Below are 26,253 nucleotides of genomic sequence, written 5' to 3' on the forward strand. Positions count from 1 at the left end.
GACGACAACATCACATTTTTAAAACAAGATCTCGGCGACTAGAAACTCACATTAGCCTTCTAAAAGAAATCGAGAAAGTGTCCCCATTGATTGCCTCGGATATGTGATGCTATTCGTTGAATATCAACGCTAATTACAACACAGACTGACGCCTTTCGTACAAGACTCATTGCTGAAGACTAATTTTTTTTTATCGTTAGCGTTTCTTTTTCATCGACCACCTATAGTTTGTACTTAGCATTAATAACATTTCATTCTAACTTTGAGCTTACGACCAAACGTCAGTGGGATTTTGCTCGCTTTTGTAGCTCTTTCACTACTTTTGCAGCTCTTTCATTGCTCTTGGACGGTCTTTAATCGTAGATTTGTACAGTTCACTGTCCTAAAATGTCACCTCTTATTTGTGTGAAGCATGAAAAGGTATATTAAAAAAGCCCTTCAACAAAATAAGTACTGAACAAATTTGTAAAAAGCCTGGATCATTTTATCTGTAGACGGCAACAAAACACTTCTTCAACAGCTAAGTTTTTCTTGACACAAATGATCCGCTTCCAAGACAACTGTAGTGTCCTTCATGCTGTGATTACGGCTGCGAAGAGACAAGGCAGCCCAAGGTCAATGTTCAGTTCACAGCTGGCTGTTACTTGAAGGACCTCGTCACAACGTACACGTGTACATTACAAATATATCATCCCCTCTTCTCGTATCGCTGTATTTACTCTTATTTAGCTTCTTCTTGTTCACAGACTATGCTTATTAACTCGTTCGCATGTTCTGTAAGCCATGGATGAAGCGGGTTGTTCACCTGTGAAGTGAAAGGTAATGAATACGAATTTAAATGAGAAAATACATAAAAAAAATTCAATTATAAACTTCATGCAAACATTGATCCAAACAGTCAACTATTACGAGCACCTTGATTTAAAGGCAAATGTACTCTTGGATACAGATATTTTTGTCCAACAAAAATTCAATTGCGATGTAGTTTTCATTACTCCTCCACACGTGGTTTCACAATTCAAAGACAACCCCTCGTGGAAACAATTACGGTTGCTCGGCTTTAAACACAGCTTTCACAAGATGCTCGAAATGGTTTCTTATTCTTGGAGATTCAGTTTTGATCGCTTGCAAGAAAGTCGTTCATTGCACAAGTTACCTGAATAATGTCCTGCAGCATCTTCACCAGCAGTTCTTTGACAGCATTGATTTCCTTTAAGCATGAATCGTTCCTCACACCACTGTTGATCACGCACCAAAGCACTTGCGCCATACACATGACACGAAACCGTACAGTAAATGGTTTAGGATTGGAAAGAGATCCGTAATCCTCTAAACCTACAGGAAAGAGGTTTTGTTAACATTCAGACAGCAGTTCTACCTAGTTCTTTCACGTTCTTTCAAAGTTCCAAAAAAGATATGCAATATATAGAGGATATTGCACGGTAACTTGAAGAAATGAATTTCATTTTCAAGTGGTAAAAACAATATTTACGAACGAGCGCAGCGAGTGTGTATTGTATTGTTTTGAACACCGTGTAATTTTCTTTTTATTAAATAGACAACCTGACTGCTTGCACAAACAACCGTGAAAAAGCGGGAAATTACGTCATCAATATCTTCACTGACTAGCGAGGATATGGAAAATATGTCACTCGGGTCCCGGATGTGGTTTCGTGGGAACTCTACGAGTGGTATATTTCCCATTAAAACACTCGCGTCTATATGATAAAATACCTGATTCACTCAGTGCCCGAAGATCGTTTTCGAGTCTCTGACACGCGGTCACAAACCACTCAAGGAAATCATCTGTAACGTTATTTTTATCACATGGCAGTATCTTGCTGATAACAAGCTGTAAGATAAACAAAAAAACGTGTGAAAAACTACTATTGGTAGTTAATTAAGAAACCAACTAAAAGGAGTTTCAAACAAAACGTAGACAAAAATTTGAGTTAACGTTTTGATTTGAAGCCATGACATTTGGACAACGGTGTAGATGCTACGAGTGACGAGCGACTGGGAGCTGGTCAACTTCAAGTTCTGTTTACAGCAGTCATAAAAAACATTGATCACGTAAGGAATTGCTGGTTTTCAGTGTCACGCCATTCAAAATAGATCAAAATCAAAATCAAAACCGTTCAATAGATTAAGTCCAGAATCTGGGAAATGAAAAAAGGTAAATATGCAAAGACTCTCGCCAAGATTCTGGTCAAAGCAATTTTTCTTCTCCAAGATATGCGGAGAGAGATTCTACACAAATTTATAGAGATTTGTATGGAGACGCCATGCTGGTGCCCATACGGATGGGCACCAACATGGCGGCCGGAAACCAACAGAAACATCTGTCACTGAGTTTTGCCACAGAAGCTTGAATTTATCCCTCGAGGAACTCTAAAACATTGAAACAATACTTCTTCTTAGACATGAACTGTTCAGATAGCCAAATTTCTCGAAATAAGTCACTTTCTTAACCATAATGACAGCTCTCTAGGCCGTCATGTAAATCCCGCGTCACGCAAAAGCCTGGAAATTCGAGTGTAATGTATCACAAAACCAAGAACCCATTCAGAGCGAAAATTTGTTTGAATATTAGTTTTCAGCTGCTCTTATACATCACTAAAGTTAAATCTCAGGAAGATCAATAGTTTTGTAGTTTGAATTTTAGTGACGTCATGTGAAAACCAGCTATAAAACTCATAAGCCATCAAATATTTTCGCTCGCACACGATTGGTTTAAGCGCGTCATGTGACTGAATATGCCCCAGCTAAAACTGGGAATATCCGAGTGATATTCCCCCAGTTTTCAAAAGATCTCGCGTGTTGCGAAAGATACTTGAAGGACGATAAAGTCAACAGCCTCCATTTGACTTAAAAGATGCTGCTGAGCTCGAAGCTCACAGTTCTCCTCGAGCTTCGCTCTCGGAGAAGTGTTCCCTACTAGGAACAGATAATATCCCAGCATTTTTTTTCGCGCCAAATGGAGGCTATCGTTTATATGTGTGATGTTTTCAGTAGTGAAATTAACACAGAGACAAACTGCTCTCACAAGCATTCAAAAAGCTTGACCTTGCGACAGTTAACTAATGTAATTTTCAAGCGAAACGTAAGAAGGAAAAGTGCGAAGTTCACGACTTATGACGAAAAGAAAAACGTTTTTGTCAAATAGAAAACTACTGCATGTACGAAAGAGGTTCGTACCTTGAAGTGCTCCACAACCATTTTGGCAAAGATCACGGGCTCAACATAAAGGTTCGAGTCCTCCTGCTCAAACAGCATTTGTCTAAAGAGAAGATGTGTGACATACACTTGAAAGTTCAACTGTGAAGGGTAAGCTGAAGACGTACTGAGCATTTCAAAAATAATTAGTTCTGTTGACTTACTTCAAACATAGCTTTTCGCCATAATCGTCATCAGAGCTTAATGTAAATACCTCTACAATACTCTCAAGACAGACAGACAGACAGGCAGACAGGCAGACAGACAAACAGACAGACGAACAGACAAACAGACAGGCAAACAGACAGACAAATAGACACACAGCTTCTAACGACAACTAGCGTTGAACGTTACAATCTATACATGACAAGCTCCCACTTAATCAAAACGACAGATGCTTGCTCCTTACGTGGAATTCAAACAGCTGCTTTAGTGTTTGAAACTGCTTGAGATAATAAAGGGCTTTCTTACTTCGCGCGTGAGTATTCTTTCAAGACATCCTGAGTGGATTTGTGTCCTCGTATCATGATTTCCATGGCTACCCAACATGCTGGAACGGACCAAAAGTGTTTAACCATGAAATGAAGTGCGAGTTGTAAGGCCGCTGAGCAGGTCACACTGCTTGCAGGCTCAGAGATGAAAGTGACAAACTGAGCTGCAGTGGATCTTACGTCCACTTCTTCATCTTGTAGCAAACACAGAGTTGAACTAAGAACACTGCAAACACAGGTTAAGACAAAAATACGCTTAGGAGGAAACTTGATTGCAGATAATATGTGCACTATCCAGTTAAAACGAGCTTAACTTGTTTTATGCAGTCACGCTCATTTTACACCAGACCTCATTTTGGTACGGAAGCAAATGTCTGAGAAATGACTGCTTATCATGAACAAAATGAATAACATACACTCTTAATAATCATTCAGTTAGCGGTGCGACGTTTTCGCCAGCACATAAACGGCTTGGCAAGTGTTCAGTAACAATCTATTCAGAGAGGCAAAAACCAAACATCTCTTCGTACCTGATGGCAGTCTCTACAAAACACGGCTGTTCCAGATCACTTTCCTCTTTACACTTCATCACATACCACAATACAGTGACGCCAAAATACTGTAATGACTGAACTGTCCCAAGCCTTAATACTTCATCTTGTTCCCATTGACAATAGGTCTCGATCAATTCACGCCACTGTGATAACATCGCTTGTAATTCCGATGAGTTGGTTTCTTGACAGCTGATCATAAACTTGAGAGCAATGCTATAAGCAGGAATGGCTTTACCAGCCACACTAACTCCACGTGACTGACGAGCAAATGACGCCAATTTGTCCCAGAGGATTTTCAAGTCAGCGTAAGACAATAAACAAGAATCTAACCCGCCCCAGACCTCCACAAACATGTCCAGTGCAACCACAACACAACCATGATCCCTCTCGGTAATTATAAGATCCACTAGATCGACTTGGATCGAGTTCGGCATTTGACGCGATTCTTTGGATAAATATTCCAAAGCAGCTAATCTCCTTTCCTTGTCTGTTGATGAAAGAAGAAGGGATAGCAGGCTTCTCTGTTCTTTGGTTTTGTTATCTAAAAGAGATGAAGCATTAAAGATTACCATTACAACTATCTCATAGACATTTAAGATGCAGACTGTCCCAAAATCTATTGAACCTGGTTTGAACACAATCTTCCTTAATAAAGTTCTGGCAAGGGAAATGGGCGTAATATAGAAACAAAACTTAACGAATATAAAACATATACTTAGAATTTCAAATAGATCATATGAAAAACACGAAAAGAATACTGAAAGAATTTTCTTCTGGAACAAAACCGGGGTGAGTAACAGTCACCTTTTCATTTATTTCACCAGGCTAAACCGGTCTAAAAGCACACAGACCGTTCAATAGTCGCTAAATAAACTAATATTACATACTGTCCTGTTCAGATATTCACCTTTGGGCCACGTCTGATGAAACTGACACTCCAGACACGCCCTGACTAGTGTACGGTGCCACTCTGCGTCACCTGGTGATGTGTGATTAGCTCCACGATCTGATGCTTCTAAACTATCCATCACTATGCACTGCACTGGTTTAAAATCTAAAAAAAAAAAACACACCAAAAAATTGCCAACAATGGTACTACTGTAGTTATTTATCTCGGTAAAGCTCCAAACTTGAAACTGTAACATAGAAGACAAAACTAGCTGTTTACGAGATGAAGTAAGAAGCATGATCACAGTTCTCACTTCTTATACAATGTCATGATAAATTATCGAGCAAAATTTACAAATGTTGACGTAAAAACAAACTAACTAACCACGTTCAAAGTCTTTCCCAAGTAAAGGCCCAAACCTCATGACAATACTGAGGAAGGAAGCTCGTGTTAAAGGACAGCAATTATTAGAGGAACATATCCAATTCTTGTTCAGTATTTCATTTAGGAGACCACTGCCAGTCGTGGTTACCGCAGACCACGTAACAGCTTGAAGAACAGCACTGATCTGGAGCAACGTTCCATGAAGAAAGTTCTGTGAAAAACTCTCCCCAGGCCCTGGCAGGAGCTTTACCAGTTCTTTTGCCTTGTTTAACAAATGTTCACATGGTATGAATGGTACAAGAGCTTTCGCAGAAACAACACGCACTGCATAGGTTGGACATGAAGATAGTGATTGGAGATGAGGGACAAAGCCTGACAAAAGGCTCGAGGAACTGGTATGAAAACAAAGTTAAAATGTACAGTCAATATCAGTGACGTCACGTATTGTTTTGAATGTACAAACCAGAAGGCATCTTTTGCTTCACTGGGAATTTGGGAATTTAAGTTATAAAATCAATATTTAGGAACTCTCTATCAAGCTATAAAAGTTACAGATTCAACAGAATTGTACTAAGCGACCTTCACCTAGTACAAAATACTGGAAAATTGAGTTTCAATGTGATTTTGTTTCATGCACAGCATTTGTGAGACAGGGTCAACAATTTCTATCTTGATAATGTATGTTGATGCAGAAGTCATTGCTCTTTTATTCAGACTTTCACTGAATGAAACAGTTTGACATCTGTGAGTATCTTACACACGCTAAGATCATTTTTTTGTTTGTTTGTTTGTTTGTTTTTTTGTTTTGTTTTGTTTTTTTTTTATAAAAAATTTGCAATAACACAAGGGAAACCAATGCTTACTTACAACACTAACTCTATTTACATTATATTGCTCTAATTATTTACACTATTTAAATTACAATAACTAAACGACTTACATTACTAACAAATACAGTTACACGACTTACACACGCTAAGATCAGCAGAGTTGTCTTACCATTCTGCAACCCTGTCTCTCTCCCTCCCAACAGAATAACTGAGATGACTCCCAGCAGCTTGTATGCTAGTTGACTGGAACCAGATTTATTCACTACAGTTTCGACAGTTCAATACGCAATGTGAACTCCGGATAAACGTTCAATAGATTGCTAAGAAAAGACTTTACCTTTCATTGGCTTCAGGGCATGGGTGAAGGTTGGACAGAAGTGTTAGAATAGGAAACAGTTCAGGTCTTGACATTGGTGAAAACAGCGAGGTGTTAGAAACAGAATCTGATGTGCTTTGTAAATGACTGAGGAAGAAATTATGCAAAGCAGGATAGCTGTTAAAAAAGTCCATGGCATTGATTGCGTTCATTTCACGGTCGTCATCTGTTCCTCGCCGCTGACCGAGCATTCGCTTTACCAAGGAACCTGTAAATTAACATATCCGTGAATAGTGCGGCAGTACACCAGAATATTATGTTATCACGCGTTAAACACTATTCACCCATTAAATCTGTGAAGGTTCCTTCCTAGGTGTGTACAGAAAATAAACTACTGGATGCATTTTAAGATAATTATCACGAAGAAGAATGGGATGGGAGATCAGTGGATTTATTAACAGACAAACAGACAACCTCGTTCCCAGGGTCTCTCATCTTACCGCCCCCTGGAAGCGGTAAGATGAGAGACCCTGGGAACGAGGTTGACAACCAGAGTCATTTTATACAAGCTGCGTTGTTATTCAAATACAAATCAGTACTCAAAGCTATACAATGCATAGTTGCCACAGACATCAACTTTAAAAATTTCCTGACTTTTCTCTGATAAAAATTAAATTTCCCTGACTGAAAAAACCCACAAAATCTCAGCTAGAGGAGCGGCCTTCAGCCTCCCCTAACAGTCGTCCTTTCCACCCATTATTTTGATGTTTCTATGTTTCATTTATACTGATTGGCACAAATTGACCTTCTTCGGGAAACATTGTCAAGCCAACAAACCTAAAATGATAGTACATCAGCGGTGCTATAATTTCATTTCCCCTGACTTTTCTTCAAAATGTCAATTTTTCCTGACTCAAAATATAATTCCCTGCCTTTTCCCCGACCTTGAAGAATTTTTCCCTGCCCATTTCCTGACCTGTGGAAACCCTGCAATGGTATTATTGGTTCGCTTACCAAACAGCTGCATAGAAGCATTTCTAACCGCCCATGACGAGGATGCAAAGCCAGTGACAGCCATTACAGTTCCTTGTGAGGCGTACTGTAGAACTCCACAACCAAGAGAAGTGTCTTGATAGAGAGCTTTGAGAATATTGATTGCGTGTACCTGGGTTGTCAAGAAACCACCAGAGATCGATTAAAAAACAACAACATTCAACGTAATTGTCAGTAATTGCCTTTGAATATACTTTTTTGGAAACGAAGAAAGTGCAAGAGTTACTTCTTGTACGTCTCGACAGATTCTAATCATCAACGAACAGAGAACTTCATTCAGTTCATGTAGTGATCATGTTTTTCACGAGTGTATAACGACCTCGTAAGGATTTTGACATATAAAGGATACTGCGTGGCGGCACGAAGATATGAATTCTATTTTCAAGTAGTAAAAACAATATTTTACGAACGAGGACAGCGAGCGAGTACAATGTTTTTCTTAACACGAGATAAGAAAATTAATATCTTCAAGCCACCGTGTAATTTTCTTTTTATTAAACAGACAAACTGACAGTTCGCGCAAACAACCGTGAAAAAGCGAGAAATATCCTCACCAGTGAGGATATGGCACATACGCCACTCGGGTCCCGGATGTAGTTTCGTATGAATTTTAAGAGTGGTGTAGTTTCCAGTAAAACATTAGTGTCTAAATAAGAAATTTCAACAACACCCACAAACCAGCTGTCCACAAAGTTAATCACAAGTTAACCCTTTGAGCCCTAAGTACACATATACGCGTAATTAATGGTCGTGCTCTTTGTTTCACTTGTGACGTCATCAATTTAAATGCCATCAGATATTGTTGATAAGCAGATAGGAGAACTAGGCTAGACCTTTCCGTACATTGGTCAGGTTTAGATATCGACGACATTCCGACGTCACAAATCGAAAGACAACGTTATCAGTGTTGGTGCAAAAACGGTGGTAAAATGGTCCACTATGCCTATGATTGATCATTGTTCATTTCTAAGCTTCGCACGTAATTAACATCCAACTTTTCACGGCGGCCAGAAAGAACATGCAACGCAAAAGGTAGCCAGAGTAAAAGGGACGAGAATTAAAAGAAAGGAAAGGGGCAACAAACAAAATTGAGAACGGGTAATGGCAAAAAAAAAGGCCAAATTTTGGCTTAGGCGCATGCCCGGAATTGAAATATTACTCAATTTTGTACGTAATCCTCGAAAAATCTCTCCTTATGTAGGAAAAAAAGTTTTCTTAGCAAAACTTAGGCTTATTTAGCGTCATGGCATCCAAAAAACCTGACCAAACGGTTAAATGCGGTATTTTTTAACGAAAGTTTGGTATTCAAAGGGTTAATTAGTCTATGTCAGATTGTCTGTCTTTAATTCTCCGAACAGTCACGAGTGTGAGACAAGTTGCTGGAGCAGTTAACTCGTATACCTGAGGCAGATCTTTATGTTCGTCGATCACAGTAGGAAGAGGTGATGCTGCAGTGTCCAAAAGAGACTCCATACACTGTTTTAACAGAGGTCTTTGTCCAGATGTTGGTTCGCATGACAAAATGGTCGAGAAAACCACAGGAAGCCCAGCACTAAAAATACAACAAAGCAACACTAGCTAACGAACATTCGGAGTGAGATCAGCACTGTCTAACGAACGCCATACCCTTCGGGTTGGTATTTATTCAGAAACAAAGTAGTAACACTTTACAGTTTTTACACTGTTTAAATGATGCGTGTGTGGTAGTCAAGATTGAGAGGTCTTGGTTGGAGCCCTTACCTAAGTCCCTATAATGTGTGTGTGTCTTTCTACAAGTAGAAGTATCAAAGAGTACACGTGAATTGGTAGGGCGAGCAAAAAAAAGCCGTGACAGGGGAGAACTAACATCCCATCCAGGTGGGGGACGAATACTTGATCACTTCAGGCAGCAGCAGAAATGAGCCATAGAATTTCTCTCATGGGTAGATTTATCTTTTCAAGCTGGTTAGTTTGTGTTTATCACTACTTTGTCGAATATTAATAGAGCTGGAGTCCATACAAACCTGCGTCTAGTAACGGAGGTCACAGAGCTTGTTGAAGACACTGTGCTCAACATCTCATTTAACCATGTGTTTGGCAAACAGTGAAGACATGGCTGTGATGAATGGAATAGACACTGGCAAATCCTCATAAAACTTCCCCGACAATTTTGGACGACACCCTGGAGAGAAAAAAGGTAAAAGCGTTCATTTACCTTTAGCCTTGACGAATTTTTTGTTGTTGTAGGCCAGTTCCAGTTTTCAAGCTAAACTGCAAAATGAAATGGTATCATATAACAATCATTGCATCAAGTGAAGGGTGAGTAATTGAAAAAAGACAAAAATACCTCACTCAAAATACACTAGACTGTTCGGAGCTTCTCTATTTTTCAACGCATGCGAAAGAAAAAGCGAGCGAAACGAGCCCAAAGCTGGCGGGGGTGGGGGGGGGGGGGGGGGTGGGGGCGGTTTGACGATTGAAGCCAGCTAAACGAAGAAGACAGAAGCCCTTCTATTTTTCTCGGTCCCCACCGCCTAACGTGTCAAGTCTCTCGTTTTGCGCTGGCGTCCAGTTTTTCGCGATTCTTTCCGCGCGTTCAACGATCGAATAAAATGTGAGAAAATTGAAGGCTGTGAACAGTCTAAAAATACACCTGCAAATGCTACAATTCCTCCGTAGCAGACTTTGTATTTAAACTAGAATAAATGACAAATAATTAGAATAAACAAGATTGAATAAAGCAGTACCTGGTGCCTGCACTGTAGTATAACTTTGCATGCTGTTTCTGCGACAAGCTTGAGAGATTCATCATCAAGTAATGTAGCCATAGACATATGCTCAAGTTTAACTGTGTTCTTTTCAAAGATAACCGCCAGAAGCTGACATGCACACTGCAGAAAACAGTGATATGAAATGGCGTAAATGTAAGACATGTTCAAAATTGGCTCAGATTTTGAGTGTTAGTGTAAAAGTATGTGGAAGCGGTTTAGTCATATTCAACTCATATCACAAATCATTGTTTTATAAACACCAGCTACAAATACAGTGTGCAGTTATCAAACAAGACCTTACCTTGATACGAAGCCAGCAACATGAAATAACAATGTCTTTGTGTGACTGGACAGAAAAGGGTTCTTTGGTTTCCTCATCACTCACATCCATTGAGAACGATAATATTTCATCCAAGGCTTGACCTATATCAGCAAATGACGCCCCACCAACTACAGGAAAAAATATATATATTAAAAAAAAAACAAACTAAGCTATTACTTTGTAAAGAAACCGTCGGGCTTCATCGCTGAGCAACTCAAACACTTTGCTATTTATCACCTTGAAGTTGATAAAGGTAAATTAAAAGCAGTAGCGAGTCTGTGAAACTGACATTTTGAGCGTCAGTGCACATTGGAGTGTTAGTCCTTCATCCTTGCCATAGTGAAGAGCTTACGCTCGAAATGTCAGCTAAAGAAACTTTGTAAAGCACTTATGTTACTAATTCAAATGATCACACCAGAAATTTGTCTAAAATGTACTACAACAAAGCAGAGGTGAAGTGCAACGAAAATTAAGTTACTTTATGCCAAAATTGTTTATATTCATCGAGTTTGAGTGTTTTACCAATTTTTCCAAAAATAAGCCGGCTATTTTTGAAACCAAAAATTCCTTCTAATGATAAGCACCTAGGAAAATCATCCCAACAGAAAAGCCTTTTGCACAAAAATAAACAAAGGACATATTATTGGAGTTTTTGGATAACAAAACTGTGCAATGTATCAACAGATGGTATTTAATGATGCGAGCTTGATCAGCGGGTTCAGTTTCCTCACTCCTTCCACATTTACCATCGTTTTTGCTATCAACATGTTACACTTTACATTTTGAGAGTATAAGAGGGGTGCATGTCAACCCCTTCAAGAGCTCATCAATATCTCGTCATTGCTATTAATTAATTGCATTGGCAGAATGTACGCAAGGTACATGTATACTTCAGCATTAAATTCCTAAAAATCAAATTTAAAAAAATCTAAACTGAAAATAGCAAGGCTGTCATACTTGCATGAGTGCTGCCGTAGTTTCCAGACAGCGTGTCCATCATGTCAGTAATGATGTGAACAGCAGTGTCCACAGTGTCATGCAGTACAGTCTGCAGCTGACGCCAACACTCTACACCACGCAGTTTACACAGCTCAGCGTCCTTGATATCATCGAATGTTTCCTCAACACTTTGTGCCATGGCCAATGAAATGCCTGTACAACAACATTGAAATAAATAACAGACACAAAGCTGGATTGAAAATAAGAAGAAAACAGAACTGTGTTTCAAGGCTACCTTTACAATGGGTAGACGTTGACGCGTGTAGGAAGCTCATTATAATAACCAACACAACATTAAAACTACCCACAATAAACAAATAATGAAAACGTTATCATCATTTAACAATGACGTCATATAACCTGTTACCACAGGACCCCTACCATGGCCTGGTGCATTTCGTGATGCAAACTTCATGTCGTCCTGTGCAGCCTTCACATGCATTTTGAGTTCAGCCAAGAGTTGCTGCAGCATTTGAACAACACTAAACAACTTCCCACTGCTACTTGATTTACTGGCAAGGATTGCGGAGGGTTTCACTTCCACAGTCAAGAAGTTACAGTCCCATTCTAATTCTGACACATATCTTTAAAAATAATCAAGAACACAGCTTACATCAGCTAGATTTGAAATTACTTAATGCCTTCATGTACAACATTTTTCAACAGAGATAAACGATTATGAAAGGATTTGATGTCAGCAACTTAAGCGAGTGTCTCAGTTTCAAGTGATTACGAACTTGAGTTAGGGTCATTATGACCTTTACATTTGAGTCTACCGTAAAGATATAATGATATTTTTCTCAGTGGAACATACTTTCTTTGAATAAGTCGAAATATAACAGCTGCACTCTCACAGTCTTGTACTTTTGGGCTTCTCACTAGAGTCAAGGCCTTTTGTAGCAATATACTGGCAGATGCTTTGCCTGTGGAATCGTTCTCTAGCAATATCAGAGGCCATGAAAAGTGTTCTTGGAGTAGGTAGAATGCTGTATCGCGAATCTGTAAGCCAAACAGTTCTCTAATAAGAACACGCTACACAATTGAGGCATGAGAGATCATTGCAGTTATCTACCCACTTTAGGCAGCTGCGACCATAACGCCGAAAAAAACCCCTCAGGCTTTATTTCCAGCTACCCAAGTTGCATACATTACTGCGATGATCTCTCACGTCTGTAAATCTTTCTCTCGCAATTCAAATAAAAATGATGCTTGGCATGTTCATATGATACTATACTATCAAAACTGGAATGTTACTAAAAGTTTAGAAAGGCTCATTCATTCACAGTTATGTCATTCTAGTCAACACTGTGTATGCATGTCAAGTGTGAGCACATAAGTAATAAAGAGAAAAGCATACGATGAGGATCAATCTGGTTTGAAAACATTTTAAAGCTGGATTTCGCACATGATGTGGGTCGTTTTCGTGCTGTATAGTCGCATCAAATAGCACCCGACATTGGTGCTCCTTAAAGGCACATATAATTGTAACAACAATCAGAGAAATGTACCAATGTGTTTCACACAAAAGTCATACTCTTGACAAATTTACAAATTAAATGTGCCATTACTGTAACTATAATTATTTCAACAACAGTTTACTTACATCAGCGTAAGAACTTTCAATACATCCAAACAACATGGCAGCACTCCTGATAATGTAAAAAAAATACAATTGACACCAATTGAAAACTTAAGCTTCTGCCATTAATCTCAGCTCTTTATTGAGTAGAAATCTTAGGATACGAAAAGTGAAAAAAAGCAACCAACAACTCCAAAAAAATATAAACTTTAAAGTGCCACTACGACGAAATTCTCGATATCCATTTCTTTACATTTTCGTACACATTAAGTCTTTCCTGGATATCTTGCCCAATTTCAATTTTCTACGAACATTAAAACTCGTGGTTTTTGGACCTTAATTTCCGAGAATTTACGGCCGCCATTAACTTTCATTGTTCCAAGTCTTGGTTGAAAATTTGAGAAAATGACGTCATTTTCTCAAAAATACCGCACGGGTTGAAATTATGATAACAATTAATGTAAAAAATTGCACGAATATATGAGCCAAAGTTTTTGTTATTCTTTATGCGAATTGCTGTGCTAATTGTTATTATAATTTCAACCCGTGTGGTATTTTTCAGAAAATGACGTCATTTTCTCAAATTCTCAACCAAGACTTGGAGCAAGGAAAATTAATGACGGCCGTAAATTCTCGGAAATAAAGGTCCAAACGAAATGAGTTCTAATGTTCGTAATAGATTGAAATTTGGCAAAAAATCTAGGAAAGACCTATTGTGTGCGAAAATGTAAAAAATGGGTATGGAGAATTTGATCTTAATGGCCTTTAAGACTATGTTTATAAAAACTTCATTACACAATTAAGTGAGTAATATTGTGGCACAGTTGATATGTTTACAAATTCTGCTATACAGATACTGCAAATGCTGGTTAAGTGTACAGTAATATCACTGTGCAAGGTAACTAATACGAGAAGCATTATTCAATCCAACCCTTTATCTTATCCAGAATCAAACCATTAAGCGTCTTATTGTCTTTAGTGAGGAAGCCCACATCACAAATGGGTTTTCAGAAGGGTTCTCATTACAAATATACAAAGATCATACCTGGTAGAGAAGAACTTTAAGTATCCATGCTGATTGGCCAGTGAAACAAGCAAGTGACATGAAGCTGCAACAATACAACAGAGTTATCATAATTCCGCACGTAACTAAAGTTGGTAACTGGCCAGAAGTAACAAGTGCTGTTACATTTGTTACTAGGGCGGTCATGAACTGAATATCGCCAAACCAAAACAAAAGTAACCACTGGCCAATAACAAAGGACAAAGACAATCCAGTGAACCAATCAAAACTCAAAGCAAAAACATGCAGCTGACAGAAGCGCTCGAAAACGAGTACGGCCAAGTCACGTGTAAAATTGGTTTTGGTTTTACTTCTGAATGGACGACAAAGCTATGAAAAATGCGAATTACTTTCAACACTCAAGTGAAAAACTACAATTAATGATCCTCTTTCGAGGCTTGGTCTGAGCTTCCACTAACCATACTACATTTAGGAAATACCACACTGGCTGTGGGTAAAATTTGGGTGGCAGGGAAGGACGACTGGGGAGTAGGGGTCCAGGAAGGGGGCCCTCCTGGGGGAGTACAGATCGGGTGGTAACGGGGGTAGCCACCCTGGAATAAAAGTTCCAGACCTGCCTCCAGGGGTGAGGCCCATATCCCACAGTCCCAGGGGACTGAGGGAACCAGGAGGGGGAGCCCCTCCTGGGGGGAGTACAGATCAGGTGGTACCGGGGGTAGCCACCTTGGAATAGGTAATTTCTCCGGACCTGTCTCCAGTGGGCTAGAGCCTTACTGTGGGGTAAAGTGCAGCTAATGGGTGTACTTCCCTGCCACCATCCTTTAATAGCAAACAACAGAAAGTCACCGAAATACAGTCTCTGTTCATTGCACCCTGAATGATAAGGTCTAAGGCTTGCTAGGAGACAGATAACCCTAGCCTATAGCCATTAATGGTATAATTATAATAGTTATTATTATTATTTTATACTAAGCAAATGATATCATAAGTATATATGGATAACTGTTTTTCTAAAAGTAGCAGAATAGTAATGTTCAGTATCTATACACGACATTCTGAATTGTAGTGTCAAAGCTTGCCCCTATTTTTTTTTTTTTTTTTTGGGAAAGGCAGATTATTAGCCTTATTCATGGTGAACATTTCTATAGATCTAAATGATTTTGTTTATTCGCTTGAAGATGGTCCTAAAGCGTAGTATCAGGGGTTCAGATGTGTAGAGCAAGGGTCCCAGTCATGTCGAAGGATCGGCACAAACGAGAAGACTGAATAAAACGAGGAACGTGTGCTTGACTAGAGGTCAGGGGCATGAGGTGGACATGTGAGAGACATGACTGGAACCATTGATACACTGTCTTTTACAGATGTAGATAACAGTGGCTTTACTTAGGAAATGAAAGGTTTGTTGTGATATCCAAAGGGGGTGATTGTTTTCAACTGGGAATCCCTGATGGACTTTGAGATCAGGAATTGGTGGCATGTTACCTATGTTACTGGGATTTACTTATGAGCATGACACGAGGTTCATAGTGTTACATGTCTCTGAAATAAAGTGTTACAATGCAGAATGTGTGTGCCTGACTTTGAGATATTGTCTCTCAGGTCTCATTAACATCAGTTTATGGATGCCATAAACTTAAACTATACATTATTTATCATGCTATGAAATGTACAAAGACTCAAGATTTTATATTTTGAAAGAAGAACGCTATCACTTGTCTTTGTTCTGCTAGCAATATCTTTTGTCCATTGAGCAAATAATGATGCCTGCAAACATTTTGATGTGATTCCTGGCAAGCATGCGCATTAACTTTAATGAGGAAATGTGCCCTGAATTCCAGTCAGAGTTAGATCTTCCCTGATTGGCTAAACATTCTTACAGTGTTCTTATGTTTTCCTCATCTTGTCATTTAACTTCAACTGAAGACAAGATAGAAAGCACAGAAACTCTGTTGTGCCATACATATCTGTGCAAACAGACACGCACTACCCAAGCACCACATACATACCTGGTGGCTGACCCTTCTTCTTGTCTGGCTGCCATTTTAGTGAAAATACATCGAAGATGGCCCCTAAAAGGTGCATTGCTGAAAACATGTAAAAAACAATCAACAGGCATTACCCTCAGACCATGATTTGGCAACATACATGTATGAGTAAGAACATTAGGACAGGGAGCGGTTTTATCATATTGAGTTTTCTCCTCACCAGTCTTCTGTCTTTGATAGGAGGCTCCTGGAAAGAAGCATGCCACTACCAGATCGAATAGCCAAGTAACAAACTCTGCAACAACATTGCACATGGATAATTAGTATAGTTACATTGTCAGATGTCTTCACTCATTCCTTGACTTTTCTTTATTGGTGCAACAGACTAAACTCTCTAAACGCTTGTAAATCGATCGCCTTTGGCTCTTGTGAGTGATATATCGACAGAGACAAACACATTGTGGATGAACAGTGGCAATTACCAAGCTAGATGGGCTATGGTGAGTGTCCTCACCAGTAAAAATGTGTGATTCTACTTTCAATCAAAGATTAGAACTACAATGACTATGTACACTTCTGCTTAATATCCTCGTTGTCTTTAAAGTCTCTACACATACCAACTTGAAAAACCTATACATTAAAATATTCAAGAGCCTTTTATGAATAATACGTTTCTCTTACTCACCAAACATCATGTACACTGTGTCAGGTAGAGCACAGTCCTTTTTTCTTTGGTTAGCAAGTTGAAAGTGTTCCTTCAACAGGATTAAGCTGCAATCACACCAACAAATAACTTCAAATAATTCAATTTGCTACTGTTCACACTGAAACTTATATACCAACCTGCCGTCCCTGACTCTGCCAAGGATTTTCTTCATAGAGACAAAGAGTGTTTGTCTGAATGGAGCACAGGCTGTGTTTAAGTTGTGAGGCAGGAATTCCTTCAGAAGTTTTAGTTCCATCAATGACAAGAGCTCTAAAAGGTAATCAAAACATGAACAAACACTAAGCCATTAGAATCTAAAAGCTCCAATATAATTATCACGTGTATAATTTTGTGAGTTGATCAGGTGGAAATTAAACAAATCAAATTTGCGTGATCCTTTCTTTACTTCTGTCTTACATGATTTACTGGTTCTACAGGCCCTTCCAGCTGTACTCTCCCTAGGGACAATTTATTTGAATCTTAGGGTTAGGATTAGGGTTTAGGGTTTTTGAATCTGGGAAACCGTTTTTCTCTTTCTTATTATTACATCGAAAAACACTTCTTAAATCAAAAGTGCTAACACTAGCACTACAATAGCATTCTCAAACTTAGCAATAATTCATCACCTTTAAACTGAGGAAATCATGACTGTGATGGAAAAGATTTCTACCATTTTAGTTCTTCACTTTCTCCCTAGTTTAAGTTTCGATTGAGAAGATATATCAAACACTCAAGACAGCATTTGATCACATTTCTAAACATCTCAAAGTTTGTCAGAAATACTCTGCTATGCGTCGTTTTCTCAACTCTCTTCTTGGTGTTTGGAAATGCGATGGTAACCTGACCATTTGCCACGGTGTGCGTCAATTACGAAATTACGTCAATTCCCTCCATGTTGGTGTCTTTGGTGTCTTGTTCAATGGAACAAAGAATGATTGACAGTGAACATACAGTAATTCAGATTCACCTCTCCAGTTCATAAAAAATAATAAATTTCAATGACCAACTCTGAAAAGTTAAATGAAGCATTTTCATTAACAAAGAAAACAATGTGACTCGATCACCTGCAGTTTTGGGTGTAAAACTAATCACTGACAGTGCAGTAGCTCTTATGTCATCCTGTAAATGAGTCAGGCCCTGATGTAGACAGCTTTCATCCTGAAAGAGAGAAAACTTGATTTGTCAGTTATTAATTGTACCTTGCACTGTCTTGTTTTGTATTATCCAATTAAAAAAAAGAATCTGATTTTATTATATACCTGTCATAATGAGACAAATTGACCGTCTGTGAGAATGATTTTCGTTGCCCACCTTGTTTGACCATCTAGAGGAAAGTTTTTCTTATAAAGATTTTCAGTTCAAAACGTTTTGCCGACCCGTGAAAACCAGTTGCCCTCTTGGTGAAAACTTTACTGAAACCCCTTTCAGTAGCTGCTTACTGTGTTAAAGGAAGTGACATGTATCCCAGTGAAAGGATTGAGCACAACATAAAGAGGGCAAAATATTAGACAAACTGCCAAAGAATACAGCTAATGAGTTGTTAGCAGATACCTTACACAGTGACAATATGATTGGTGTGCAGTGGCTAACAAACTCACCTGGTAAACAGTGTCCTGTGCAGCCCCCACCCCACCCCAACTCCCCAACCCAGCCAGCTATTTGATTTCTGATGAATGAAGCATTTTCAATATTAAATTTCTTGAGAAATTTAATATTGCAACCAATGACCATTGCAATTCTCTTCTATATGTAGGAGAGATTCTATAATGCATACATTTCTAGAGTGTGATGTCTCTATTTCAGTATTTTCAAGTACCATAAAGTGGTTTAACAATATACACAAATTAAATGTGAGTCTTTCTGCTGAACAGATTTTATTCAACTTGACTGATGAAATAGCTTTGTTGACCTCCATCCAAAAGCACAGACTGGATCTTCTCTTGCTTCTCATGACACACTATGTCTATTCCTGTAAGATTTTTTCTGAGAACCCCAATATTTCTGAACTTCAAACCAAACTCCAAATGCAATGGAAAATCGAGCATTGCTCACTGACTTGATTTTGCAATTTTCCCCCTCAATATAGCTTGGCCTGTATAATGGAATAATGGAAATATGCTTTTTGTCAAGGTGTAAAAGTTTCAAGTAGCATTAGTAATTGAATTTTATTCCAAGTGACCTTAGTAATCGTAGCGTAAGTAATGCTAATTAGCATTGTTAAGCAACTTGAGATATCGTATTGTATTGTAAGTAGTGTAAGCATTTGTATTTTTTGTAGCGTAAGTGGTTGTATTGTATTGTAAGTAATGTATGTACAGCATTGTAAATTACATTGAATACGAAGTATTATAAATAATGTAAGTATATCTATTACTCTTGTAAGTAGCATAGCTGTATAAGTATTGTAACCATGTGTGTAACAATGCATAATAAAAAAAATAAAATAAAAAAAATTAAGCATTTTGTTTGCCCATCTATTCTTATAACCTGACCTTGCAAAATAAAAACCTAAATATAATGTTACCAATAAATTACAAAATGCTTTACTTGTAATAAGATTAACTATTAATATTCCATTTTATTTCACTATTTAGAGCTATAATCTTTAAAAGTGTAGCCCTGGGCAGTCTACAGAATTAATTAATAAATTATTAATTAAATTAATCCCTCTAATTTAAGTTAGACTGAGGTAGAACATTAAATAACCATTATTTCAAACTAGAAAAGAACTGAAAACAAGGATGGAGTTAATGTGCTTCCATTTTAAATATTTTATTTTTATGCAACATGTCACCAAAAGATTCAAACATGTCTTAAGCACATGCTGCATTATATAACTGCATCACTCACTCAGTGTCAATTGATTGCTTACCAGGTCATGAGTTTGCAAAATGGCCAAGGAACGACTGACTTTTAAGACTGAAAGATAAGCTGACAAAAATCTTGTCCCTTCTGAAGTCTTGTTTGCTGTTTTCTCTTTATCATGAGCATGTCTCAATTTTTCAAGTAAATAGCTGAGAGATTCAGGAATGCACTTGAGTACACATGGAAGCCAATAAAGGGAAGCATTCTGCTGCAGTAACCTGTTTACAAACAAAGTACAAACAAATTCACAATCTTAGCATGTTTAAGAGCATTTTTCAGGATACAGAAGATGCTAAATCAGTGTTCAGAGTTCTCTTATATCCAGAATACAGTAAAGTATGGATTATTTCATCCCATTTTTTAAGTAAGCATAAGTAAGCAGTGTATTTGCTCTCTTGTAGTGTCATTTGTAGCCACTTTTAATTAAAAAGGTGAGTTGAACACTGGTCGATGCAAGCTCACTCACCACTTCACCAGCATACTAGTGAACATACAAAAGATCATTATTTTTTAACTGCAAGATAAAGATTTCAAGAAAGAGATTATCCTAGTTAAGCACCAGTTAAAGCAGTTGAAAAAGTCTGCAAAAATTCAGGCTTGAAGGGGATTCAAACCCACGAACTCTGCCATTCCAGTATGCTCTGATCTACCAGCTGATCTACCCACCCAACTGATCCCAAATGAATATAATTACCTTCACCATCTACAAGTGTATTACCCACTTACAACATGACTAGGGGACTGTTTCTCAAAGGTCCTGAAATGTTTTCACACCCAAAAAGCCATAGCAAAATCTCAAACCTTATGATTACAGAGCTGTTTTATCCACATATACTAAATGTGAACAGAGGCTCCCTTCTTACAAGCAGTTTCAGGCGTATACACCACTTTGTTTTTAGATACAGATTAAATACAAATGGCTTTGCGGGCCCGAAAAGTTTCCAGGGCTTGCGAGAAACAGGCCCCAGCTCCCAGTTGGTATACAAGGGATAATTTTGGGTTGAGCCACACCACGTGCAGCCTGTAAACATACTCTGGTTCGGCATAAGCTTATTACAAGGTCCAATTACCAAATAATGGATGCACAACTTTAACAAAAAGGCCAAAAATACTTACCTATCTTCATTTGTAAGTGCCCTGAATAATCCATCTTGCCAACTCTTCTCCCACTGCTTCACAAACTCAGTTTGTTCCTTTTCCTTCCTGATTGTTAAATAAAACAACTGTTTCCATTTATTACATTTGAAAATTAATTAGAAAACACCTTGAAAGGAAGCACCACCTTGTTCACCCAAACATCCACTTGTGTTTCTATGACTCAGTAGAAACACGGAAATTGTTTTCTATTTCTTAAATAAAATTTAGTTTTCATTGCTCAAGAGGATAAGGATCCTAAATTCCTAACATATTGATTGCTTGCTTTCATTTGTTGTTCAATATAGCAAACATAAGCTCATAGTCCAGGGTTGTCAAAACATTTTGAGAGAGATGGCTTTACTACTGGGGAGTGGCTGATTTTGCCATGTCTTCATTGAGCTGATAACGAATCAGACAAACAGCAAAGCATAGTAATCAGCCACAATCATTAAGTAGGTGGTGATTTTTTTCCAGAGCTATTTTGACAACCTTAATAGTCCAACACCATATGTAAATGTAATGGACAAGATAGAAGTGTTTATTTACAATACAAGATCAGATGAACCAAAGAAAGGTGACAGTAAATTTACAGAACACAAGTGACTATCACAATCCTCTCATGCAATGTACCTGCCACATTCAAGAAATGCCTTGAAAGCATTTGTTGAAGGAGATGTCAGTTGATTGACTCCAAGGCAACGAATCAAATCATCCAAAAGAGAAGGCTGTTTTTCTAGGATCTAATGACAAAAACAAACAAGAAACAGAGAAAGCTACAAAATCAGAAACAATAATTCTGCCCTAAATGAGAATCTTGGCACTGCGTCAGACAGCAAGATGGTCACCTACTGACAGTTTAGGGTCCTTAAAGTAGATTTTTATAGTTGCCATCTTATTTTTATTGTTGTACGTATTTAAATTTAAGTTATTGCCTTTGAAAAGCCTCTTAGGGGAAAGTCAGTAGAGCATGTATGTATGTAACTACTTGCGGCACATACTTCACACTGGACAAGCTACAGAACTCATCCCTTGTTAGCTAATGAATACTGTAGGCATTCTACAATAAAACAATTTTCAGACAAGGTTGAAAACTATGCATGAAAAACAAAAAAACTTTTCTTGAAATTGTCTTTTCAATCTCTGCTAAACTGGAACAATCTACTCTGTCAAAAAAGTTTTCCTTCCACATATTGAAATTTCTTTTCAGCTACTACATGGTTTTAAATTGCAGACTATTTAGGCAGACATTCCTTCTATAACAGCTATTTTGAATAGTCACCTGTTGAAGGCCAATACAAGACAGAAGTGAACAAATCAAGCCATATCTTCCTTTCACATGCCAAGGAAGTCCTATGACTTTATCCCTAAGTGATGCGTAAAACTGAAGAAAACAAAAACAACAATTATTATTATAAATTTTGTTTGAAATTGTATAGTTTACACTTGATTATTCACATGACAAAATTGATGCATGGAAGTCCCATATTGTTCATGGAAGTCCCATATTGTTTCCACTTGAATCATGCATGTGTTGTCTTATTGCTAAACGTACTGCTTCATCCACTGAATTTCTTGCCATCTCTTCATCTTTGTGTAACTCAAGCAACAAGCTAAACAGAGTAACTGCCAAGCCTGGTACACCATCTATCTGGAGAAAATATTGAATGCAAATTGGCAACAGTTTTATGTTACTAATATGCAAAGGTCAGAGGGGGAAGTACTGCTCAGTGATAAATAATGGGGGCAGTCACATTTGAGAAACAAGCTCACAATTCTCAACTTGAGCATGATAAATACAGCTTTCATCATTTTTACGGTACCTACATTATTTCTGTGTGAACCATGCTAAATACTTCACAGGGAATACTTAAATTAACATCAAATTCTCTTAGTGTTTGATACTCATACAACAGAGAAAATTGATAGAAATTTAACTTCAGTAGCAAGTGTTTATTGCACATCAAATATTATGATTAATACCATGCCATGGAAAATACAGCCAATCAGAATACAGGAAAGCCACTTGTCACTTATATTTTCCTAGCATACACATCGGCCTAAAGGTATACCAAGAAAATACAAGTGACTTGTGGCATATTCCATTGTAACACTCAAAAACTTTGCATAACTAGTACGTATTTATGTGAGATACAGGACAAAGGTTTGTTAAATCAACACGTTTTAGGCTGTACAACATAATTTAAACAATTAATAGTATAATTGATCATCACTAGTATACAGAGAGAGCTGTCAGCAGAACTGAAAATCTATAATACTGACCAAACCCCAACCCCATCCACAAAACGTACCCCTTACATTTGAGAAATCCAACAACCAGAAATGTTAATATTAAACATAAATGACTATTATTAACTTGTTAACTTACAGGGTCTTCTAGATTCTCCCAAATAATTTCAATTAGATGAGTGACATGATATGACTCCACACTTGTCATCCACTTGGAACCTTCATGGAATGCTTTCTTCTTGAGAAGACTCTTCATGCACAGAAGCCACTGCCTCATGGCTGGAAGAACAAACGAAAAAACAATGAGCAGACATGTCACTATAGACAAGGAACAACAATATTAACTGTTGTGGCCTGAATATTTATAGCATTGTTGAGTAAGCATTTACAGTTACCATGGGAACCATAATTATACACACTTCAAATAGAGAGATAACATTTTTTTGATTTGACAGTTTAGACTAAATGTTAACTAAGTCACTGTGGTGTTTGAATGTATTTTTGACCTACCCTGGAATCTTCTAAAATATTGTACCAGTCCAGTCAAATACACAAACTGTCTGATAAGATCTACTATTCAAAGATGTTGTTTATTTAATCTGATATAAATTACCTTCAAAAGCTACATAATGAACTGGTGAATTTTTGCTCTCTTTACAGAGAGTGTATATGGTCTGAAACAGCAGTCCTTCCATCAGAGTAGTTTGCTCCTCATTACCCATCTGAGGACAAACAAATTATACCACAACAAGAATTTTCAAACAAATTGGACAAAGCATTGCAGAAATATTGGAACATTAATATCACTGTTTTTTATCCTTTATAATCATAGAGCAGTCAGGAAAATTGTTGGATAATTGTTGGAAATAAAGCTTGTGACGTCACTGTTGGTGAACTCAAGAAATGCGGGAAATTTGAAACTGTTTTGGTTTCACATTCACAGTGAACTTCAGAGGAAAACTATTCAAAATCAAAAGAAAGTTTTGGAAAGAACTGGCCGATGCAATTTAACCCAAGTAAATGCTTTGTCATGAGGATAACCAGAAAACGTGATCCTGTTATTTATGATTATAAATTAATGGGACACTCCCTTGAATCAGTGTCACAGCATCCATATCTTGGCATTGAGCTATCCTCTAAACTAGACTGGGGCCATCATATTGACAGTAAGGTTACCAAAGCAAACCAAACTCTTGGCTCCCTGCAAAGAAATCTTGGCAACTGCCCTGAATCAATTAAAGAATTAGCTTATAAAGCACTAGTGAGACCTCATCTGGAATATGCAAGCTGGTGTGGGATCCCTGGATTGACAAGCATATAAAGCAAATAGAAGATGTCCAACAGTGAGCTGCTCGATTTGTGAAGAACTGTTGGCAGCGAACACCTGGAACTGTTTTCAGTTTACTTGATGATTTGGAATGGCCCTCCCTTCAAAACAGAAGGAAATCTGCTCGCCTCACATTACTTCATAAAGCTATTCATGGTGAATCAGCACTGGAAATCCCATGCTATATCAAAAGGCGTAATTGTCAACTTCGATCTTTTCACAGAGACAAGTTCATCAAACTAACTCCAAACACAGAAAGCTATAGGAACTCATTCTATTGTAGGACTATTAGAAAATGGAATGCCTTACCTAACAATGTTTTAGATGTTAAAAAAAGTCAATTATTCAAGAACGCTCTTAGATTAGAATGATGACATTTTAATTGGGTTCTAATTTTTTAATCTTAATTAACTTTTCTTAGTAATCTTTTTAAATTATGTACATATTTTATTATATATTTTTAAGGTTTTTTACCCCCCAACCCCCCACCTTGCTTTTTATTTTTTTTATTTAATGTCTTGCAGTGATGGGAGCATGCCTCCCTTTGCAAGACCCCATAATGTAGATGTAGATGAAAGTTCGCACTTTCAAGTTCCCCCAGGACCCAAAACTTAAAAGAGAATGGCTTATAAAAATGAAAAGAGAATGTTTCATGCCCTCAAAGCATTCGCACATTTGTGTAAAACACTTAACCAAAGACAGCTTTGAACAGAATTTTGTCATAAGGAGTTTGTCGGGACCCTTTTTCAAGCTTCGTCAACTTGTAGTCAAGGAAGACGCAGTACAGACAACTTTTAACTTCACTATGGAATGTTGCAAGCCGGCAATTGGACAAAAACAACCAAACACAAGCGAATACTACCCGCCAAACAGTGGGCCAACTCCTTGGCCATTTCCCAAGAAAGACTCACTGACACAGAAGCATAGCAATGTTCAAGACAACAATGACATCACAAAGCAGAGTCTCAGTTCCATTCCTTCCATTAAAGTACACAGTCATTTTGGAAATGTTTTCGTGAAGCCATCCGCTGTCTTCGTACTTTTAACTTTATTACTCCTTTTCATGGCTCAGAAAGAAAAATTTTCACATAAATTTCCTTTTACGTGTGTTTTTGTAACATTTTGTCACTATAAAATCACTGAAGTAAAGATGTCTAAATTTTCGTTCATTTGACCTTAAATGAAATTTTTAAAATAACTGCAGAAATTGTCCTGCATTCATTGGCTAATCTTCATTGTCAATATGCGGACAGACACATGATTTTATAATTTATGCAACGCATCAACGAGCGAGCGCACACGATTTGACAATCCGTTATCGTAAAAAACAAATTGACATCAGTTTTTCATATGTCTGTCCTGTTATTGACAATGAATTGGAATGGCCCTGTCAAAGTAGTCTGCAGCTCCACTCGGCTATTGCCTCATGGATCCACAGCTACTTTGACAATGTTATGATGAGATTCATCGTCAATAACAGGACAGACGCAAGAAAAACTGACGTCAATTTGTTAAATGGAAATTTTCATTCCAGACAAAACAACATTAGGTAAATTATTTTAAAACACAGGATAAAAAT

At 37.8% G+C, this 26,253-nt stretch overlaps 1 protein-coding gene and 1 pseudogene across 1 annotated transcript in view; one reads left to right on the forward strand and one right to left on the reverse strand.

The window, feature by feature from the left end:
- Positions 1-26,253, reverse strand: part of LOC110055870 (tRNA (32-2'-O)-methyltransferase regulator THADA-like) — a 35,420-nt gene continuing 9,167 nt past the window's right edge. The window contains exons 10-40 of the mRNA XM_089291011.1: positions 23,961-24,069; positions 23,487-23,626; positions 22,653-22,748; positions 22,380-22,481; positions 21,731-21,840; positions 21,080-21,166; positions 19,971-20,181; positions 18,163-18,256; positions 17,236-17,368; positions 17,078-17,163; positions 16,613-16,687; positions 16,414-16,491; positions 14,429-14,492; positions 13,408-13,453; positions 12,619-12,803; positions 12,186-12,388; positions 11,763-11,957; positions 10,785-10,933; positions 10,460-10,603; positions 9,737-9,894; positions 9,135-9,285; positions 7,695-7,845; positions 6,702-6,948; positions 5,535-5,926; positions 5,169-5,315; positions 4,238-4,802; positions 3,688-3,933; positions 3,199-3,280; positions 1,735-1,852; positions 1,157-1,335; positions 1-805 (exon numbers count right to left, since the gene is read on the reverse strand). Coding sequence (XP_089147137.1) covers positions 722-805; positions 1,157-1,335; positions 1,735-1,852; positions 3,199-3,280; positions 3,688-3,933; positions 4,238-4,802; positions 5,169-5,315; positions 5,535-5,926; positions 6,702-6,948; positions 7,695-7,845; positions 9,135-9,285; positions 9,737-9,894; positions 10,460-10,603; positions 10,785-10,933; positions 11,763-11,957; positions 12,186-12,388; positions 12,619-12,803; positions 13,408-13,453; positions 14,429-14,492; positions 16,414-16,491; positions 16,613-16,687; positions 17,078-17,163; positions 17,236-17,368; positions 18,163-18,256; positions 19,971-20,181; positions 21,080-21,166; positions 21,731-21,840; positions 22,380-22,481; positions 22,653-22,748; positions 23,487-23,626; positions 23,961-24,069 — 4,827 coding nt within the window. The 3' untranslated portion in view covers positions 1-721. The remainder of the gene's footprint in view (positions 806-1,156; positions 1,336-1,734; positions 1,853-3,198; positions 3,281-3,687; positions 3,934-4,237; positions 4,803-5,168; positions 5,316-5,534; positions 5,927-6,701; positions 6,949-7,694; positions 7,846-9,134; positions 9,286-9,736; positions 9,895-10,459; positions 10,604-10,784; positions 10,934-11,762; positions 11,958-12,185; positions 12,389-12,618; positions 12,804-13,407; positions 13,454-14,428; positions 14,493-16,413; positions 16,492-16,612; positions 16,688-17,077; positions 17,164-17,235; positions 17,369-18,162; positions 18,257-19,970; positions 20,182-21,079; positions 21,167-21,730; positions 21,841-22,379; positions 22,482-22,652; positions 22,749-23,486; positions 23,627-23,960; positions 24,070-26,253) is intronic.
- Positions 24,050-25,155, forward strand: LOC149110949 (uncharacterized; annotated as a pseudogene).

The sequence above is a fragment of the Orbicella faveolata genome, unplaced genomic scaffold, assembly GCF_042242905.1.
Source record: "Orbicella faveolata isolate gen_17 unplaced genomic scaffold, um_ofav_v1 contig_24, whole genome shotgun sequence".
In the NCBI taxonomy this organism is placed as follows: domain Eukaryota; kingdom Metazoa; phylum Cnidaria; class Anthozoa; order Scleractinia; family Merulinidae; genus Orbicella; species Orbicella faveolata.